Source organism: Mesoplodon bidens (genome assembly GCF_964165515.1).
Source record: "Mesoplodon bidens genome assembly, chromosome: 19".
NCBI classification, from domain to species: domain Eukaryota; kingdom Metazoa; phylum Chordata; class Mammalia; order Artiodactyla; family Ziphiidae; genus Mesoplodon; species Mesoplodon bidens.
The window spans coordinates 41033162-41055295 of record NC_138179.1 but is presented as its reverse complement, the minus strand read 5'-3'; the positions used below and the strand labels follow the sequence as shown (position 1 = coordinate 41055295).

Here is a 22134-nt window from a genome sequence, read left to right as displayed (position 1 = left end):
TGAGTTCCATGAGTTTCGTTCTAGCCTTTCGCTTCTCCTCCGGATGATGGCCCTTCTGCGCTTTCCTCCTCCGCTTTCTAAAGAGGCCGGTCAGAGCCGGGAGCTCGCCGTCTCGCCTGCAGGGGCCAACCCGGGTCCTATCTTCTCCATAAAACGTGGTCGAGGTGCCTAGGAGTGGAGAGAAAAAGACACTCACTCTGCTGGTCTCTGAACGGGGGTCACAAAGGACATTTTGGCTGGTTTTCAAGAGGCTGTCTTTACAATCCTGACGAGACAGGAGCACTGGCGCTGAACTTACTTCAGGTCATGGCAGGCGATCCAGGGGTGGACCTGAGAGCCAGACCCGAGTGTTCTGACTGCCACCTGAACCCCGTGGGGAGAAGGCTGCTGCTGCTTTGCCCAGTGCCGTCACTTCAACTGTGCTTGTACAAGACGCTCTGTAAAGTTAGCTAAGGCTACTTTATCGAAACGAATGCCTAGGAAAAACAAAACACCTTTTTTAAAAAAAATTTTTTTTGTATTTATTTTTGGCTGCGTTGGGTCTTTGTTGCTGCACGCAGGCTTTCTCTAGTTGCGGTGAGCGGGGGCTACTCTTCGTTGTGGTGAGCGGGCTTCTCATTGTTGTGGCTTCTCTTGTACGGGCTCTAGGTGCGCGGGCTTCAGTAGTTGTGGCGCACGGGCTTAGTTGCTCCGTGGCATGTGGGATCTTCCCGGACCAGAGCTCGAACCCGTGTCCCCTGCACTGGCGGGTGGATTCTTAACCACCGCGCCACCGTGGAAGCCCCAGAAGACCTTCACTACTCTCTTCTCTCCGAATATTTCTTATGCCCAAACTGGGTCATGGGTGAGAGTGAGCAATGGTCCTCGGCTGGGGCCACGTCCCACGGCTGCCCCAGATGACACCGGTTCCCGCACGGAGCGGGTGGGTCCAGGCTCTACTGCACCTCTCGACGACTAGTAATAAGATTTCAGTGTGGACTGCAAAACCACAAAACAAATGATAAGATCACAAGTCAAGCAACCAAAACTTGGAGGGTATCTAAGTATATACGTGAACTCTGAGGATGGCATAAGACGACACAGGGAATTTCTTATACACAGTAGGACAACTCTCTCTCCCAACACATACAAAGTGAATCTGGATGACATCCGCCTCTGAAAAATAAAAAACACATTTATTTGAACAGCCAAGAAAAAAAATTGCAATTTATTAAGATTCAACAAAGCGTTGTACTTTTGAAAGCAACTTTCGGTGCATTTTCTTCAACAATCACATTCTATGAGGAAAAACATTAAAAGCCACAAACTTGTCTTTGAATCTCAGAGTTACAGACATCTTTAATTCAAAATAAAAGGTCAAAAGAAAAAAACCAAACCCACCCCAACAAAAAACAAAAACAGAGAGATTCTTTACTTCCATCCTCAATTTAAAAATATCAGTTTTCTACAACTCGATGCTAAATGCAGCATGGGAAGCTGTACGTCTGGGTGCACATGGGCATGCACGCACGTATATTTGGTGTACATACGCAGGGACGTGTACATCAAATATACAGAACGCATGTAATGGCAATGAGATGCACTTACTCTGAGGAAGGTCTGTTTAGCTAAATACACTACTGAACTTGAGAAAAAAGTCTTGAACCAGTTTGTGCATAGTTCATGATCCTCTATAAAACCAGCTTTTGTTGATCTGCAATTTTGCAGGAACTTTTTTTTTTCTTTTCTTTTTTTTTTGTTTTTTTGTTTTTGTTTTGTTTTGATAAAACCATTAAAAAGCTAATTAAAAAAAATGTAATGCACAAGTTTCCTGATCAAGCAGGCAGGGAGCACATGTTCATATATTTTTTTAAACATACTCAAGGGTATGTTACTCCATTGTCTTTCTTTCTTGCAAAACAATCAAAACATTGATCATTTTTAAAACATAAAGCAATTTTTAATATATAAAGCACTCTTCGAACATCTATTTCCTTTGAGTCCATTATTTGGTACATACGTAACTGCTACACGTTAGAGATTAGGTATCTTTCTTCTTTGTGTTTTTTTTTCCTCTTTTTTCTTTTTTTTCTTTATTTTTTGTTTGTTTTTTAATAACATCTTCAGTGCTAGGAGTTGGGTTACAAAATACATGAAATGGTGTGGAGCTGCCCCTCGGGAACCCTGGCTTTCCTGAGAGCGCATCCGCGTGTGCAAGACAGTGACCACAAGTCGTCACCTGGACGAAGGGGACAGTCGACAGAGTCCACGACGGTGGCTGGAGGGGAAAACAACACTGTTCAATCCCAGAGCTCTGAAGTAGCGGATCTGCATTCTGAAAATAGGTTTCTTTACGACGGAAGTCTTTTTTTTTTTTTTTCATTTTTTTTTAAATTCCTTTTTAAAATTTTTTTATTTTAAAGTCTGAAGGAGAAAAAAAGGTCTGTAAACAGGTGGGAGCCCTCACCTCGGGCTCCTCCGAAAGCAGTCACAACCCACGTCCAAGTGCTTGTTTCCGTTCCTCCCGCGGAACCATCCACCCTCTACAAGTATCTATGGCCACAGTTCAACGAGAGTTTTTTTCTCTTTAACTTTATATTCCCAATGGAAAAATGGTGCAATACTCTGGTAATAATCTTCTTGCATTAGTCCACAATAAAAAGCTGCTAAAGGTAGGTATACATATTATTTCTCCAGAGATATACACTGTAATTTTTAAACGCAATAACAGAGTCCTTGAGTAAACATTTACACATGAATTGTCACCAGCCCTGTCCTATGAATTCTCTTTAATGTATAGGATTAGCTAAAGGAAGGGCAGGGACACTCAGTGCAAAGTTAGAAGCTAATAATAACAAACGTTTGACCAATGCGCCAAAAAAAAAAAGCACATACTGAATAAAAGGGAAAACCCACAGTTAAATCCCTCACACACTTAACACACGAACACAGAAAGTGCGCACGCACACACACACGTGCTTCTGTTTCAACACACACACACATAGGCTGTGAACTTAGAAATTTTTCCTAGAGCCTGTTTCTGCGTACTGATGCCAACCTGGAAGTGTAGAATTAGACTTAGAAAGTGTTCACATTTCATTATTGGCCTGCTGGATTCAAGTATTTGCATGTTTGATATGTCTATTTTTTTAACTTTTAAAAAATATTTTTTGGGATTAAAAAAAATGACATGAAAAAGTAATGAAACAAGGGTAATGTGCATAGGCGGCTCCGTGGGAACAGAGAACAGATCGCAGACCGCTCCTTCTGCTCGGCTCGCTGGTCTGGGCCGCCAGGACCGCGTCCCAGTGATGGACGCCAGCTCCCCCTGATTACGGGGTCCGCCTCTGGTAATGTGCATAATCGTCACAGGCTCGTTTTAAATAGGCTTTCTCGTCTCCCTCCCTCCCTCCCCCACACCCTTGATAAAATAACCCTTTCCAGCCCACAATCTGAAAAGTGCCCTTCATGATAGAACTATTCTAAGCAGCTTTTATACTTAAAAAATCAAAATGACAACACACCATACAAACATAAGACGACACAAAATAAAAAGCTGTGAGAAGCATCCTGTCATTACACATGACACTGACCCAGCGCAGCCCGCACTGTCTTGGGAACAGTTCGCAAGGACTGCGGCCAAGGTTCATCTTCAGTACTGGACAGAGGTACTCGAAAGGGCTGCCGGGCTGCTCGGGTCAAGCAGGGTCCTCAGCGACGCCCGGACTGGAAAGGGTCAGCATTTCTTCCTAGTGCTGATGACTGCAGCGCCCATGTGGCCCCTCCGGGCTAGATGGACTCCCCACTGAGAAGGTCGCCGGGAAGCAGAGTGTTCAGCGGGGTAGGGCTTCCGATGACCCTGCCATCGTCGCTACTGGGGGGGCCCCACAGGCTGCTGGAGTACTGGGGGACCCCGCCCCACAGCAGGTCGCTGCTCCCTTTGCCTGCCAGGCACGGGGCGTTCCAGTGGCCAGTGTCGCTGCGCACCAGGCCATGGGAGCTGCCCGAGGCGCCCAGCCGCGTCTGGCTGGTCCCAGCGCTGGGCTGCCAGCTGGAGGTGGGCGGCAGTGCTTGGCCTTGGGCTAAGAAACGGTTCACTTCTTCTTCGCCAGCGAACTCGGCCAAGATGGTAGTGTTTCCCAGAACACACCTAAAAGGGCAGGACAGCAACGAAAATAAGAGCTGGTTTTTTGAAAAGATACACAGAATTGACAAACCTTTAGCTAGACTAACCAAGAAAAAAAGAAGACACGAATAAACAAAATCAGAAATGAAAGGGAGATATTACAACTGATAATACAGAAATATACAGGATGTGCCAACAAACTGGATAATCTAGAAGAAATGTTCAAATTTCTAGAAACATATGATTTACCAAAATTGAATCATCAAGAAATAGAAAATCTGAATGGACCAATAATGAGTAAGGGGGTTGAATCAATAATCAGCTGATTACTCCCAATACAGAAAAGTCCAGGATCACAGATGGTTTCAATGATGAATCTACCAAACACTTAAAGGGGAATTAACATCAATTCTTCTCAAACTTTTCCAAAAAGCTGAAGAGGAGGGAACACTCCCAAACTCATTTTATAAGGCCAATATTATCCTGATACTAAAGCCAGATAAGGACACCACAAACAAACAAAACCCCAAAAAACACACACAAAAAAACAAAAAAACCCACAGACCAATATAAATTAATATAGATGCAAAAATTCTCAAAAAAGTAAAGATTCTCAACAAAGTACATGCCGGTTAAGTGGGACTTATCTCTGGGATTCAGGCAGGGGTGGTGGTTCAACATATGTAAATCAATAAATGGGATACACCACATTAACAGAATGGAAGATCAAAATCATGTGATCATCTTAACAGGCGTAGAAATAGCATTTGACAAAACACCACATCCTTTCATAATGAAGACTCCTCAACAAAGAGGGTACAGAAAGAACAGACCTCAACATAATAAAAACCATACATATACACAAAGCTAACATCATTTTCAATGGTAAGAGGTTGAAAGCTTTTCTTCTAAGGTCAGGAACGAGACAAGGATGCTCACTCTCACCTCTTCTATTTGATATAGTATTGGAAGTCTTAGCCAGAGCAATCAGGCAAGATAAAGAAATAAAAAGTATCCAAGTTGGAAGGGAAGAAGTAAAATTTATTTGCAGATGACATCATCTTACATAGAGATAATCCTAAAGACTCCATCAAACATCTGTTAGAAGTAATCAAAGAATTCACTAAAATTGCAGAATATAAAATCAACACATAGAAAGCAGTTGCATTTCTTTCTATACGCTACAATGAAATATCTGAAAAAGAAATAAAGAAAAAATCCAATTCACAATAGCATCAAAAACAATAAAATACTTAGGAATAAATTTAACCAAGGAAGTAAAAGATCTATACCATGGAAACTACAAGACTTTGATGAAAGAAATTGAAGAAGATACAAAAGGAAAGCCAACCTGTATTCATGGATTGAAAGAATTAAAAATATTCTTAAAATGTCCATACAGCCTAAAGCCATCTATAGATTCAATGCAATCCCTATCATATTCCAATGGCATTCTTCATAGAAATGTATAAACAATCCTAAAATGTGTATGGAACCATGAAAGACCCCAAATAGCCAAAGCAATCCTGAGAAGGAACAAAGCTGGAGGCAACAAACTTCCTGATTTCAAACAGCACTACAAAGCTACAGTAATCAAAACAGTATGGTACTGGCATAAAAACAGATACATAGACCAATGGAACAGAATAGAGAGTCCAGAAATAGATCCCCACATATACAGTCAACTAATGTTTGACAAGGGCACCAAGGATACTCAATGGGGAAAGGATAGTCCCTTCGATAAATGGTGTTGGGAAAACTGGACGACCGCATGCAAAAAAATGAAACTGGACCCCTACCTTATACCACTCACAAAACTTAACTTGAAATGGACTAAAGACTTAAAACATAAGACCCGAAACCATGAAACTCCTAGAAGCAAACATAGGGAAAAAACTCCTTGACACTGGTCTTTGCAACAAAATTTTGGATATGACAGCAAAAGCACAAGCAACAAAAGAAAAAAGTCAACAAGTGGGACTACATCAAACTAAAAAGCTTCTGCACAGCAAAGGAAACCATCAACAAAATGAAAAGACAACCTATAAAGTGGGAAAAGTATTTGCAAACCATCTATCTGATATAGAGAATATCCTGTAACTCAAATATATAGAGAACTCATATAACTCAATAACAAAAAAACCCCAATCTGATTAAAAAATGGGCCAAGGAACTGAATAGACATCTTCCCAAAGAAGACATAGAAATAGCCAACAGACACATGAAAAGATGCTCAGCATCACGAATCATCAGGGAAATGCAAGTCAAAACCACAATGAGGTAACACCTCACACTAGTTAGAATGGCTATCATTAAGAAGACAAGAAATAACAAGTGTTGGTGAGGATGTGGAGAAAAGGAAACCCTCCTACACTGTTGGTGGGAACGTAAATTGGTGCAGCCACTGTGGAAAAAGTATAGAGGTTCCTCAAAAAATTCAGACTAGAACAACCATACAATCCAGCAAGCCCACTTCTGTGTATATATCCAAAGGAAATGAAAATAGGCGATTGAAGAGATAGATATCTGAACTCCCATGTTTACTGCAGCATTACTTAAATAGTCAAGATATGGAAACAACCTAATTGTCAACAAATCAGTGGATAAAGATGTTTTATATACACACACATATATATATATACACACACACACACACACAGATACAAACACACTGGAATATTATTCAGCCATGAGAAAGAAGGAAATCCTGCAACAACATGGATTAATCCTGAGGGCCTTATGCTAAGTGAGATAAGTCAAAGATAAGTACTGCATCATATCAATCATATACGGAATCTAAAAAAGCCAAACTTGTTGAAACATTCGGGAGTAGAATGGTGGTTACCGGGGGCTGTGGGTGGGAAATGGGGAGAGGTTGGTCTCAGGGTACAAATTTCCAGTTAGAAGATGAGTGAGTTCTGGGGAGCTCGTGTACAGCGCGGTGACTACAGTTAGCAATTCTGTATCCTTTACTTCGAAGTTGGTGAGACAGTAGATCTTAAACGTTCTCACCACAAAAAGGAAATAATAATCATGTGCCCTGATGGGGGTGTTAGCTCACACGGTGGTAACCATATTGCAATATGTAAGTGTGTCAAGTCAACACTACACTCTAAACTGACAGGCTGTTGTATGTCAGTTACACCTCAAAACAAAAACTCAAAACAAACAAAAAAAGCAGACCAGGGGTCATGTGAGCGGAGCAGCTGTGTGTCTTCCTGTGTTCGCCTCGTTGGCATTCCCTTTTTTTTTTTCAATGGGAAAAGGGCAGCTGGAGGCTTCATGTCGCAGGCCACCCAGAAATGGTCCTGCAGTTTACATTTTGGTATAGGTGTTTCCAAGGCCAGATTATGACCTTTCTTCTCACTTTAGACTTCTAGCAGCTATGCTGTGTCGGTGTAGAGAGCACATTCTTAAGGAAGTGCATGAATGGACCATTAAACTTGGGCATCATTTAGGGTCAGTGCAATTTATACCCTGGGCTAAAAATAGGAAGGATTAACTTCTAGGGCCCACACCCCAAGTGATGTCGCTGAGTAGGTCTACTCACACATCTTATCAAAAGCGTCCTTTAATCAGGGGAGAGAAGTTGGCCGCAGGGACCACTACGAGGCCCAGCAGCGGGCCTGAATGTGTCGTATGCCTGGAGACATCCTCTATGGACAGAGCATCTTCTATCACTGGGCTCTACACGTGCTCTCTTGGGGGGCCCTTTCCCTACTGGAGTGGGGGGAGGCCGAGCCACGGCACTTCAGCAGCAGAAGAAACCAACACGTCACAAGACACCTATTACGAGGTGAACTGTGTCCCCCAAATTCATATGTTGAAGCCCTAAGCCCCAAGACCGCACTGTGCCTGTATTTGGAAAGAGGTCTTTAAAGAGGGAATTAAGGTAATATGAGGTCAGGAGGGTGGCCCTAATTCACTTAGACTGGTGTCCTTAGAAGAAGAGGAAGTCAGGACACAGACCCACTCAGGCCGAGAGACTTGAGGACACAGGACTGGGCAGCCGAGTGCAAGCTGAGGAGAGAGGCCCCGGGGACAGCCGACCCTGTCCACATCACATCGGACTTCCCGCCCGCCCGCGGTGCTCTGTGGCTGTGGCCCCAGGACCCGCCCACAACGCCCAGCCCCAGCACCACCGGGCTGCAGCCAGGGCCGCGCAGGGCAGGGGAGGGACATACATGTGCAGGGACTTCTGGGCCTTGGCGGCTTCCTCCTTGGAGCTGTACCGGACCACGGCGTTGCCTTGGGTTAGGTTCAGGTGGAATGTGATGAGAGGCCCATGCTGCAAGCACAGCGTCCGCAGGGTGGAGCCATCGATCTGATTGAGGAAGCAGAGTGGCGGTAACACGCGTCCTGGGGATTCTTCACTATACACGTTTATGAAATCCAGGTGCACGGTACCTTGGGAAGATGTCTGTCCTTGAAAGGGCTTACTATATGATTATGATATTAACCTTTTGCACCTTGTAACTTACTGTGTAACTTAAAATCTCGGACATTTCAGTTATAGTTTCTGAGTTGGGCCAACAGAAGAAGGAGAAAACCCTGCTTTGGTTCCGACCCCCTCTCGCCAGAGCACATCATACAGAGCCTCGCGGCCCCCGACCCTGGGAAAGGTGAGCACAGGCCAAATCGTTCTGGAGTGGGTACAGGTGAGCAATTCTGTTTATAAGGGGACACTCTTTAAGCCTCGGAAGAGTGAAAGGTAAATAATTCACCAGGAACATGGTTAAATGACCCCTGCTGCCGGCGCTGCCTTTGGGCCATGAGTGAGGCCTTGGGTCACCGACAAGGCCCTCAGGCCTGGCGATGCCCCCACCGGGTGCCTGTACCTGGGGCGTGAGGTTGCGGAGAACGAGCCAGCTGCTTGTCCTTCCTGAGGTGTCAGTACTCCAGGCAGAACCTGTGCCCAGGGAAGAACCCGGTCAACAAGGCTGCGGTGAGTCAGACAGCTCTTCCCAATGCCCTCCCGTCTCACCACATGGATGCAGCACGGGCCGAACCTGTGCTCCAAGCCTTTCCCAACCCCTGGAAACCAACCCAGACTCACAGTCCCTGCAGACCCCCGGGAGGCGGGTGTGGCGGCAGAGACTTGAGAACTGCCTGGAAGTTCTGGTCTCCTCCTCTGCTCCCACCCCCCCAGCTTTATAATCAATGCTCTAAAATCCCCCCTGCTAACAAAAATGAAGCAGACTTGCAGGGCTGGCTTCACTCTCAGCTTCTTAAATGCCCTGTGCACCCTGCTCGTCCCCGCAGTTCAGCAGGGGGCCGGAAGAAGCCTCCAGAGCTGCAACTTAGGACGGGGCGGTGTGCTCACACTGGGAATCGAGACCCTCATGCTCGTTGATCGGGCCTCTCTGAGGGCCCAGCGCGGCCCCTCAGTGGGTGCCGAGACCGCCTGCCGGGACCTCCTGGCTCCGAACAAAGCTGTGTGTGCAAGCACCCAGGGCTGATGTTGAAACACAGGCAGCAGAGCCTGGGCCCAGATAGTCCCCGAGGGTCTAGGGCACCTTGGTCCCTCCTAAGCCCTCCCAGGGTCCAGGAGTCCTTACAAAGGAGCTGCAGGACAAAATGATAGGCATCTTCCCTAAGGGACAAGCGGAGCAGGCACGGACACCCCCGTCCCCGCCACCCCGTCTGGACACGAGAACGGACGCGTACCCGAGGAGTAGGAGCTGGTCCAGCCGAGGGGACTGGCTCCCCAGGTGGAGGAAGGCTTGGGATTGGTTAACCCTGGAGGTGGCCTTGTGGGTGCAGTAGTGTTTCTGGGCACCTTCCACAGTTCATGAGACAGAGAGGCTTGTGTGTGAGAGGCAGGGCCAGAGGACCACGTCGATTTAATGTCTGACAGTTTACCTGGAAAGGCAGAGAAGTGGAGCATAGGCATTCCTGAGACAGAGAAGGAAAGTCACGGCAGCGCCTAGGGAATCACACCAGGCGCTCTCTGGCTCCAGAGGACTGCGTGACCGAAATGAAGCACCAAGTCAAGCTCCCACACGAGGACCACAGGCATCCTCTCTCTTGAATTGCTGCCCAGAGACACAGTCTGCTGGTGTCCGGCATAGATCTTGCCAGTATTTCTGATACTTAATTTGCTAAATGTGCCAGACATGAGCTTGCCACCCAGAAAAACTGCATTTTTGTAGTTCAGTGTTAAAGCTGACTTAACAAATTCTGCTGGGACACATCTTATCTCATAACAAACTAATCAAGGTCAAGAGCCTTTACACCATTTCTTTAGGTGTCAGTCCCCTGTCAAAGCCACGCCCCCTCTGACATAACCCGCCTGAGCTCACGGTGACCAGCGTCATCTTTGCAGCTTTGAGACCTGCTCTCCATGCCTATAGAAACGGGTGTGGCCGAGGGCTGAGCGGTTTGGCATCTTGGCACCTTCGCTGGAGGAAGGCTGTTTTAAGCCTCTTGGGGAGAAAAACCAAAAACCAGTAATGACCACCAGCTCCAGCCCCTCCTGTGCCCGGGGCACCTGCCACGCCCGCTTCAGCGGCCCAGAGCTGCGAGGACAGCAGGCAGAGTGGTCGCTGTCACCATGCTCCTTGGGCAGCAGGGCAGTGCCCAGGCCGGCACAAGCCCCGTGTGGAGCACCTCTGCCACCCTGGCAGCCAGGGTCGACTGCAGCTTCACAACAACAAATGATCATCTGAGCAAAGGCGTCACTGATCAGAAAAACCAAAACGCCATAAAAAACTGCCTGAGATATGGGAAGATGGTTTAGTTTGCCCATCTCTTTAGCCACATGATTGGGAAGTATTAAAGGCCTAATGCATCCCCTTTGTAAACATTAGAGGGAATAAACATTAGAAGGAATAGACATAATCCAGAAGCTCTTTTTCTCTCTCTTTTTAAATAAGATGCTAAAGTACATCAAAACTACTTTCTCCCCTAGGCACTGGTATAAAAGGAATTCCTACAGCATTCTTACACGGATTTAAACAAAGTCTGGATGAGAAGGCTGGTGGAATGCAGAAACATATTTGAAGAAATTTATAAACAATAAACCCTCTTTACTTAAGTTCCACCTCTTTTCATAAACCTGTACACATTGTTTGTGTGTGTGTCCATTATCTCTCTCTATCCTTGTCTTAAAATTTCCAGATAACAGTTCCTTTGAAGTTACTATGACAAACAATTCTCAATTCTCCTCTCAGCCTAAAAGAAATTTCTAACTTGAAAGACTCGTAAGGTCTATACTGAGAGAGGAAAAACCCAGGCCCTGCATTGATCCCAGAGACGGCAGTGAAGCACGGGGCTGCTGTGGCCTCCTAGTCCCTGGTGGCCAATGCAAGTTAACAGCAGGTCCCCAGAGGTTGCCGCCTTCACGTCTTTAAGCCTCCTATACCCCTGGTCTCATGGCTACGGCGGGAAGGGAGGAGAGGGGAAAGCAGCTGTGTCACATCCTGCCCTGGGGAGTTTACATAATCCCCGGATCTTCGTGACAGCCCACGGAGGAGGTGTCACCATTCCCACTCCACGGGGGTGGGGGTGGGTGGGAGCAGTGGTGCCCGAGGCCCCACGGCTGCTCAGCAAAGCTCAGGCCCGCTCTCCAACACACCACATGGCCTCCCAGCTCAGGGAGGAGCAGACAGACCACCAGGAAAAGCCAGGCCGTCCGTTTTGTTTGCGGAAAGAGAGAAAAGGCTACCTGCAAGTCGAGAGGCCAGGTGCGTACCTGCAATACTAGGAGCGGGCACAAGGCTGCTGAGAGAGCGACTGTAGCCGGAGGCAGCGAGCGGCCAGGCACTCGAGGAAGGCAGTGTGGCACTCTGAGATGACGGTGGGGAGGACCCTGCAGAACCAAACGCGGCACTAAGAAAGGTGAGCACGGGCCTGCGGGGTGAGCCGCTCAGCTTGGGCGTGAGAGTCCTAACAGCCAAGAACCAATGTCCTCCTAGGCTGCCGTTTGTGCAAATGGTGGAAAATAAGAGCGTGACGTGGCCAAGACCATGGGGAGGAGAGGAAGACACGGACACACCGCCACCTCTGGGGGCCCGGGGCCCTGGGAGAGGCCGGGGCGGGGTGGGCGAGACCTGGCAGCAGGAGGGAAGAGAACAACCACCCAGTGTTTACAACAACACGTCCAAGTTGGGAAGGCACCCACGGCTTTTCCCTTCCAGGTAAGATAAAAACAAAAACACAGGGCCGACTCCACCTTTTCACACCTCCAACAAGATCCACAGAACTGAAAACAAAACTCCAAGCTTTCTGTTACAGATTTTGCCATAAAAAGACCAGCACTTTTCCTGACTCAAAAGGTCTCACGTATCCCATCTCCCCCATTCGTATTTCTCTTTTGAATACGGGAATACTGAGGAGAAATGTGTGTTAGTAACTGTGTCACTGTGAGCTACCGTGTCCCCAGAACTGCGGTTCCCTCTGTTAAGGACCCTGTTCCTGCTTCTGGGAGGGGGGCTGGAGGGGTGTGGCCCCCGGAGCACCCCTGCCGGTGCTGTTTCCATGTCACCCCATCCGTTTTCTGAGGAAAGCAGGAAGCCGGGGAAGAGGGAGGATGAAGCAGTGGTGACTTGTGGGTTAAAGCAGGATGGATCAGAGCTCTTCTGACTTGGCAAGTTACTCGGCCAGAGTGTAGAAGCTGGCCGGGGGAGGGGACAGGCGCACACAACAGTCTGGCTGTCAGGTTTACTACCGTGAACAGAATCTCACAAGACACGGGCCCCTGACGCACGGCCCCAGCTGGGATGGCACTGAACAACCTTGGGAGTACCCTTCACTGGGACTACCAGGCGTGTGGCACCTCCCAGACTTGTGCAGTCTACAACCTGCACAGCTGTTTACAGCTGCTCTGCTGTAACTGACCTCCTTAGAATATGGCACGAGAGCGGATGAACATTAAAATTTATTTGTAATCTGCAGGTCTTCAATTTTAAAAGATGTCAGCTTTACTGACAACCTAATCGTAGTTCCTGAACCCTCTGCTTCCATTTACCAACAAAATGCAATCAACCCAAGATCCCAAATTATAGACTATTTAACCCTACGTGGCATTTCTTTTACAGTTAACAGTAGAATACTTAGATTTTAACAGTGTTCTAGTTTTGACATTTTTAGTTTAATAGTGGAAACTGTCCCATAAAATTATGGTTAATTTTCCTTTTCATATCAATTTGTCAGGAGATGGCACAGCTGCATTTTACCATGCTGGTTAATATTCACCTCATAAAGGTTAAAACTATAAATAACATCCAAACAAATACTGGGCTAATTTAAATTTTTAATATCAAATCAGAACTTAACACCAATGACAATAAATAAAAACAAAAATGCAAATAAAAACCCAACACCTAGTATACTCAATAAAAAAAAATTCCATCATGAAAATATGTAAAATAAATAAGCCAACAACAAGAGGCCAGTGGCATTTCTCACTCTTTTCCTTCTAGGGCACATTTTCTCATTTTTTTTCTCTGTATTTTATTTATTTATTTGATTTTTGGCCGCGTTGGGTCTTCGTTGCTGCACGCAGGCTTTCTCTAGCTGCGGCGAGCAGGGGCTACTCTTCATTGCGGTGCGTGGGCTTCTCATTGCGGTTGTTTCTCTTGTTGCGGAGCACGGGCTCCAGGCGCGCGGGCTTCAGTAGTTGCGGCGCGTGGCCTCAGTAGTTGTGGCTCGCGGGCTCTAGAGCGCAGGCTCAGCAGTTGTGGTGCACGGGCTTAGCTGCTCCGCGGCATGTGGGATCTTCCCAGTCCAGGGCTTGAACCCGTGTCCCCTGCATTGGCAGGCAGATTCCTAACCACTGCGCTACCAGGGAAGTCCCTTCTCTATATTTTAGATCAAGCTGGTCACTCAAAAATACGACAGGCTTTTGTGGCTGGGCCCTGAGCGAGGTCAGCCCGTGGGGCGCCTGAAGGCCCTCGAGTGTGGGGTGAGGCACGTGGGCCCTGGAGAGGGGCGGTCAGCGAGGTCTGGCCTTTGCAGTATACTTCTGGCCCTGCGGCTGTGGTGCCTTTTGTAAATTAAGTTCTACATAAAGATCCGTTCATCCTGCCCCTTCTCTCAGATAAACAAACCAGGAGTGGGGGGAGCCAGGGCTTTCCGGGGCGAGGCCTGGTCACGGGGTGGAGGAGGCGCTGTCCCCGGGCTCTAGCCCCGGGAGGTCACACAGGGCCACGTGAGGCTGCAGGGAGCTCTCTCTGTCCTATCGCTGAGGTCCCGTTTCAGCCAACGTCTCTGAGGCTGAGCTTCCCTCTGCCCTGACATTCGTCTCATCTGCTCAGCTCTGCCCTCGGAACTCCCCTGCCCCTCCAGGACGCCTGTGTCGCGTCACGGCACACGAGTGCGAAGGCGAAGGTGGCCCACGATGCCCCAGTTGCCAGGAACCATGGGCTGACCATCAGGCACCAGTTGGGAAGCTCTGCTCTGTGCCGACCAGCCTCGACTCTTTCCAAGGTCTTCTACTGCCCTGATCGGCATGGCTCACCCACCCTCCACAACCTCGAACACGCCGACCCACCCGGCTGCCCGGCTCAACCCTGTGGCCACACGCAGGGTGCCGAGGGGTGACGGCCAAGTCTCACCTCTGGCTGTGCCACCCCCCCGTCCCCACTACCTCAAACAGGCACCACATCCCACAGCCTCTCGTCCCCCGTGCCACTCATCCATCCCTGACCTTGGGGTAGCCTGCAATGTCCCTGCTCTGAGATGCAGCCGCCTTGCGACACGAGGAATGCACGGCACTAAATGGGAAGGTGATCTGTGTTTATGGCGCCTTTCTACCCGAACCACAGGCACGCAGAATCCTGTCACTTGAAAGAACCATTGATAAGAACTGCCTCTCCCGCACAGGCCATATTTAGGTAGGAAACCTAAAGTAATGTTTTGGGAAATATCCAAGTGGCCTTATTAGTGCTGAGCATCTCTGGCAAGCTGGCTATTCTTTCCCATTATCAGAATTATGAGGATAAAACTCCACCAGCAATGGCACTTACAGAGCGTCTTCATTTGCAGGCCTTAAGGAAAGGCAAGTTACTGCCCTTCTCGATACTGCATTTGAAATCTATGTTTATGTTCTGTAACCTTGCAGCTCAGCTCATCACTTGCTCTGACTGGATCCTGAAGTCTGAAGAGGGTGTGCCAAACCTTACAGCATCAGGAGCTGGTGCCAGGAAGGAAGTCCTGGGGAAAGATCTCAGTCTTTTTACCAGACTCTTTGAGGAAAGGAAAAATTGGCTGATATGGATGAGTAAAGGGTCAGTTCACTTCTAGCTCAAAGAGATTTCAAGTGGAAACCTTTTTCTTAAAAAGCTTGATGGTTAATATTGTTATTTTACAACACAATGTTTATAAAAAACGATGTGTTAATAAATCCAGCAGAGACACTGAACCCAAATCAATTTCCATTTCCCCGTAAGCACTATGCTGCATCACACGGCAAGAGAAGGTCCCCATCGGACGTGCCTTGCACATCCCGGCCTCACCACCCACACCCTCCCGCTGCCCTGGAGCGCCTGCACGGAGACCACTGCATGGACACGGGCGGGGCGCCCCCTCACCTCCACTCTTGAGGAGGTAGCGGTTGACATCCTGTATGGTGGTATTGATGGTAGGCCCGGTGGGGACACTTCCAGGAGTGACGTCAGGGTCATTCTCGGGATCTATATTCTGAAGTCCTTTCCAGGGAACTCCAGGATGGAACTCTGGAAAATTCCAAACAAATGAAAATCAATACATGAGTATCAGAGCACCTTCATGTTGCTTCACGATAGTTTATGGGAATGTTTATAATCTGCTAATTCAGTTAAGAGGCACACTTCAGACTTTCTTTAGTAAATCATCAATCCTTCGGAACAAACTAGGTATTACAGCTACCACGCTGAACACTAAGATGGTGTCCAGGCGGGAGGATAAAGCCCAGATAGACTCTGCCCGGATGGGACACAGCGCCCCTCCCCCACTCTCCTTCCCCTCTCTCCTTCCACTAAACTGAGGGCTGCAGAAAACCCTGTGATGCCAACCACACCCACAATTTATCTGGTGAATGGATTTCCAATGAAAAAGCCAAAGCTACGGGGTTAAGGCTTCCAGGATTCTGAGCTTGGATCCTGGCTTCTACTGGGCCTAATAGTTCCCGTAGGCTTGGCGTGTTCAGATCTGCTGCCACAGGGAAGCGTGCACACTCTTTCTTACCTGGGGGCCAGTTGATGCTGGAGCCATTTGAGATTTTATCACTGTCAGATTTGGCACGTGACCAGCTATGGGGAACAGCTACAGGAGGACTGGCTGGTGACTCACTGCTCTGGATTAAATCGTACCGGCCATAGGAGTCGTCGATGGAGGACTTAGCTGGAGGCCCAATGCTCAGACCTCCAGGGATAGCACCTGGGGGGACGGCAGGGAACAAAGAGCCGAGTGAACAGGGGGCCCCGAGTCCCTGCGCTGGGCACCGGGCCTCGCCCTCTGCAGAGGTGCACGAACCGTCAGACTCGGTCTGGCCAGCACTCTCTGGGGGAAGTGACTATTTCAGTGAGCCCAGACTTGGCCTTGAAAGACAAACTCTTTAAGAACTGTTTCAGTTTTTCAAGTTGGAATTCTTGATAAATGCATACCCACACCACTGTGAAGCTCTCTGGGGACAGCCTGTGAGTCCCTGTGGTCAGCTGTTGTCCTTGTTGTTGCCTGTGTCCCTTCCCCAGTTTGCTGCCCTCACTATGGAAGGACAAACTGGCATGTGGACTCGGAGGCCTTAACCCCACCCACCCTGGGCGACTGAGCTCTCTCCTGCCAAGGAAAGTGCCCAAATAGCACGTGATGATTTTCTGGTAGAATTAACCATTAGGAAAAATTTTCTTTTTAGAGTGCCTTAGATCAAGAGAGAATTATACACCCTATTAAATTTCCTTTGCTGTTTATGCTACCAGGAAATTAAGAGCTAACTTTAATGCAAGTGAGATCACCTCCTATGGTTATTAGCTTTTTTTTTCCTCCCCCCCCGGCCGTGCCTCGCAGCTTGCGGGATCTTAGTTCCCCGACCAGGGATTGAACCCTGGCCCCAGCAGTGAAAGCACCAAATCCTAACCACTGGACTGCCAGGGAATTTCCTGGTTGTTAGCACTTGCTGTTTCTCTATTCTAGGCATTAGATTTTCTATTGTGTTTTATCATTTTATTGAAAAAATTTTCTTTTAGACAAAGTTTTGGTTGAAGATACAGATACATGAGTGTGCAGCCATGACCTGTATTCTTCGTTGCTCTGGGGCATTTTCAATTACTTCTTGGTTTGTAGCTAAGGTTTGAAAGTTGAGGCTTGGAGAGGTTTGATCACTGACTACTTGGGATCTGACATACTCTGTAATGAAGTGGAATATATATGTTTAACTTATTGAGGTAACACTGGTTTCTGACATCTAAGTTTCACGGGCATGACACTGCATTTCAACTTTTGTCTACACCACAGGGTGCTCACCACCAAGAGCTTAGTTTATACCCGTCTCCACGCAGTTGACCCCCTTTCCCCATTTCGCTCTCCACCCACCCCTTTCCCTCTGGTTACCACTACTCTAGTTCCCTGTATCTCTGTGTTTGTTTTTGTTTGGTTTGGTCTCTTGGAATATTTTCTATTCAGCTTTCAGCACTGAATTCTTAGAAGACAAATGCAGTACGAGTAACGAAACGAGGATAATCAGCGAGTAGAAAAGAAGTGACCAGACTCCAGGACGCCTCGGCTCAGACGTACCATGCTTGCTGGGGTTCTGGTCGAGTGGAGAAGCAGCACCGGGTAAATTATCCATTGGGTTGGGATGTGTCCACTGAGGGAGGCGTGACTGCGACTGAGACGGGTCCTTCACTGATAAACCACCAGTCATGTCCATGCTGCTGACATTCATGTTTGGGTTCAGTCCAGCTAAAAATAAAAACGCTATCAGGATACGTCTGCTCTTCCTCTAAACGTTTACTTTCTAAAGCTCTCCTAGAGAATCAATCTAAGTCTTAATTCACAGCCAAATATTTTAAATGTAACTTTTAATGCTGGAGGAAAAAACCCCCTTTTTGCCTTTTTAATAATACACATCTGTAGGAATTTTATTCCTAAATTAGGGGGACGATGGTAACAAACAGTCTTTGATTAAGTAAGACCAATGATTCTCTTCATTTTACTTGCTTTGGTGCCAAACGTGGTCCTGAAGCTTCTCAGAGCCCACAGAAAAACAGAACAAGTCCCAACAATTAGGAGAGTCTTTTCTGATCTCAGGGCATCTTGTGCAAACTCACCAGATCCAAACCATTCTCTCAGAGACATAAACGGTACCCTAAGGTCCCACCGACAGAACAAGCTGGTGGGGAGACCCCAAAGCTGCCTTTAGTGAACTCACTTTACAAAAGTCTGCTCTTAAGGAGTTTATGAATTAAACATCAAGCTCCCTTAAAGGACTTGAACTGTTTCAAAGTGTGGGTGCTGCCATCTGCCCCGGCTGGAATGTGAGCTGATCCTGGGTTTATTTCTCACAGCTAAAAGCAGGCATGCACTGGGGCACGTGACAAGTGCCATCACTGTGCTGGGTTAGTGGAGAGAGATGAGGGGGACGATAGCAAAAAGGCTGAAGTAAAGAGTCCCTGATGGGACACCCGTCATGAGCTGGGCAGGCTGCTTGGCTGGACAGAATGACCAGTGCAGGTGTGACCCAGTGTTTCCAGGCCATTTCTAACCTGCGGTTCCCACACCACATGCCCTGGTACAGAAGCAAAGGTAGTGAACATTTTTGTTCTTAAGTTTAAATCAAGAGCTTCAAACTCAAATGCCCATATGGGCCAAGCAGGCAACACAAATGAAGGTGATGCGGGCCTGGTGGGGACAGTGCCCGCCCTGCTACAGGTGCTACCCGTGCAACCAGTGAATGGAACACAGGCCCAAGGCAGCCATTTTCAAGAGAAGCCAGAAGCCACTTTAGGTTGAAAATTGCCAATTTTTAGATGTTGGCACGCGCGCGCGCGCGCGCACACACACACACACACACACACACACCCGCCCCCCCCCCCAGACCTAACCAAACGCCTGTGGGAGTCCGACACCACTGGGGGCTACCTTCACCTCCACCCACACAGACCCAGTCAGGTGAGGGCACAACCGTTAGGTCGGGCTTCAGACTGGCCTCCAGAGCACCCCAAGTCCCATGGCCGGGCCCCACCCTCCCCGTCTCATTTCCCTCTGTTCCTCCCTCCACTGGCAGCCGGCCTGGCCAGCCCTCGCCGACACCGGCGGCCCCTTCTTCCGTGCGACGCTGGCTCAGCTCCACCGGAACTCTACTCGTTTGAGGTCCATGCTTAAACCCTGCTCTGATTTTTCTTTCACCGCGCAAGGTGACCATGCAGTCTCCCTTCCCTAAGCTCTGCAATAACCACATTGCACTGCCTATGAAGGCTGGTTTTCGTTTTTATATGCCTGGTCTTCCTGGGAAGACGACAAGCTCGGGAGTCAAGACAGCATCCAGAGAAGAGGCTGCACGGGAAGGAAGGCGGACGGGACTTAGAGCTGCTGAGGAAGAACCAGCCAGAGAGGCAATTTTACAAGCTAACTTTCTTAAACTTTATTAGCTATCTGTTTTTAACACATTTATTTTTAAACTTTAATGTGATTATAAAATATTATCAGAAGTATTTTTCATCAATTTTAAAGATTCAAGGCACTAATTTTTTCACTTGTAGTAAGAAAAAACCTTTAAGGGTAAAGATTTGTGTATTCATTTTCTAAATATAGGTTAAGAGGACAGATGGATACTAAGATACTAGGAAGCTGAAGCTAAACATTTCAGGACAATAGATGGAACTGAATTTTCTTCTAAAACAACTGTTGTTAAAAAAGAAGTATTTACATAAGTAGCCAACATTCTACCAAATGCTTGCTATTACAAAGTACTTTGCCTGTTAGTTCACTAAATCTTTAGAAGAACCCTATGAGGTAAGTATTCCCACTTTACAGATGGGGAAATTGAGGCAAAGAGCAGCCAGGCAGCTTAGTTGTGGGGGCAGTGTGGTGGCCTGATTCCTAAGGCAGGTCTTAACTACTAGACTATTCTGCTTCTTCAACACAGAGGAAAGTAACGGGTGGGACAAGCATGAAGGGACAGAAGAACCGCAGTTTAGCATTCGTCAGTTGTGTGTTAAAGACACACCACACTGGGTACATGTCAAGTAGAGAGTGCTCATGTGATCAGAACATACCTCTCTTCTCAGAGATGTTGGTAGTATTACACAGAAAGGGACATCATTAGCCGAAACTCACTGTCACTCAACTGGCCTTTGATCCTTTGGATATGTATTTCTCAGGTAACTAATTCCCTTTGCCCTGTAGCTTCAGACTCTTAACAGCCAACCTGACAAGCCTGAGGCACTTTCACCCGCTTCTGGATTCTTACAGCAAATTACAGCTGACCCTCGAACAACGCAGGGGTCACAAATCCGGGTATAACTTTACAGCCGGTCCTCTGTACCTGCAAACTCAACCAACCGCAGGTCATGTAGCACCGTTATTTATGGGGAAAAACCCATGTGTAAGTGGACCACACTGTTTCAGCCCGTGTTCTTCACGGGTCAACAGTATTCCCCGTACGATCACTTTCCTGACACAGACCTTCTGACGGTCTTCAACGTTGTAACCTGTGTCCCTCCTGGCTGGCCTGTGTGACCTTGAGGGCGGCACCACATCTGCCACTGGCCTGCGGGTTTCAAGTGCTGGGCGGGCGCCCTATCGGTTGGGGGTGAGGGTGTGCGTGTTGATTTGGATGATTACACAACTGTGCTCTGCACTATAGGACTTGTGTGGGCAACCATGGCTTTTTTTTTTTTTTTTTTTTTTTTTTTTTGGTACGCGGGCCTCTCACTGTTGTGGCCTCTCCCCTTGCGGAGCACAGGCTCCGGATGCGCAGGCTCAGCGGCCATGGCTCACGGGGCCCAGCCGCTCCGCGGCATATGGGATCCTCCCGGACCGGGGCACGAACCCGTATCCCCTGCATCGGCAGGCGGACTCTCAACCACTGCGCCACCAGGGAGGCCCAACCATGGCTTTTTAAGAAGTGCCTGGTTCACAGAAATCTGCACACCTTTCCTGTTCCCAGCAGTTCAGGCTGGAGAGAGCCAGGGATGGAACAAAGCGCCTATTCAACAGTGGAGAGGAGATCATTCTGGTACTACTTTCAAAGATTTTATACTGAAAGCACTTATGGGCGCAGCAAAAATTCTTGCTCTGCGAAGACAGCTAGGGTCCTTCCCTTACGAAGGAGACTTGAGACAGCCTCACTCTGGTTTTGCTTAGAACTGCATTTCTGCCCAGCTATTTCAGCCCCGCCAGGTGCATGCGGTCGGTGTCGACCCGGACTCACCGAGAGGGTAGGGAGCGAAGGTGCTGGGTGAAGACTGCTGCTCTTTGGTCTGCAGGTCGGGGAGGCTGGGGGCCTGGGGGTGGGGAGGGAAGCTGTCCAGGGCCGATTTGCCTGCAGAGGGGTGCAGAGACAGGTGCGGCGGGGGCGGTGGTGGCTTCACGAGCAGGGCCTGGGCCAGCTGGCGCTGGTGCTGCTGGATCTGCTGCTGCAGGTTAGTGATTGTGCGCGCAACCTGCGGGCGGGGACGCGCGGTCAGCGGGTTGGGAGGGACGTCTGGGCCGCCCTCCTCCCCAGCCCAGGTGACGCCGAGGCTTTCAAAACGGGAGGCTGAGCGAGAGAGAAGCCAGTGACAAGTAACAGGCCAGGGGAGGTGACAGCTAGTGACCCGGCTGAGCCACCTGGGGGGCGCCTACTTGCTGCTCCTGTTGTCTCATGGGTCCGGAAACGTTCCGCTGGGCCTGTAGCATCTGCTGCTGGATCTGTAAACGTTGGTACGCCTGTGGACACAAAGAGAAGCGTCCAATAGATTGTAAGAAAGCCCCAACAAAGGGTTCCACTTCTGTACATTAGTGTAAAAAAAAAAAAAAAAAGGCACAGATTCTCGGTCCCCTTACCATCCTGTGGTTTAAGCATAGCGTAAGGCATGAAGCTTTTTCAAAAGGAGACATGTCTTTCCAAA

The 22134-nt window shown here is 48.2% G+C and overlaps 1 protein-coding gene across 4 annotated transcripts in view; it reads right to left on the bottom strand.

The window, feature by feature from the left end:
- Nucleotides 1-1914: 1914 nt before the first annotated feature.
- TNRC6C (trinucleotide repeat containing adaptor 6C) overlaps nucleotides 1915-22134 on the bottom strand; it is a 129942-nt gene continuing 109722 nt past the window's right edge. The window contains exons 14-23 of one of the 4 annotated variants that reach the window (XM_081220369.1): nucleotides 21869-21952; nucleotides 21456-21687; nucleotides 17816-17983; nucleotides 16271-16462; nucleotides 15637-15780; nucleotides 11799-11915; nucleotides 9773-9967; nucleotides 8944-9014; nucleotides 8290-8429; nucleotides 1915-4129 (exon numbers count right to left, since the gene is read on the bottom strand). In XM_081220369.1, coding sequence (XP_081076495.1) covers nucleotides 3769-4129; nucleotides 8290-8429; nucleotides 8944-9014; nucleotides 9773-9967; nucleotides 11799-11915; nucleotides 15637-15780; nucleotides 16271-16462; nucleotides 17816-17983; nucleotides 21456-21687; nucleotides 21869-21952 — 1704 coding nt within the window. In that variant the 3' untranslated portion in view covers nucleotides 1915-3768. The remainder of the gene's footprint in view (nucleotides 4130-8289; nucleotides 8430-8943; nucleotides 9015-9772; nucleotides 9968-11798; nucleotides 11916-15636; nucleotides 15781-16270; nucleotides 16463-17815; nucleotides 17984-21455; nucleotides 21688-21868; nucleotides 21953-22134) is intronic. The other 3 variants (XM_081220371.1, XM_081220370.1, XM_081220372.1) reach the window with 3 other exon arrangements.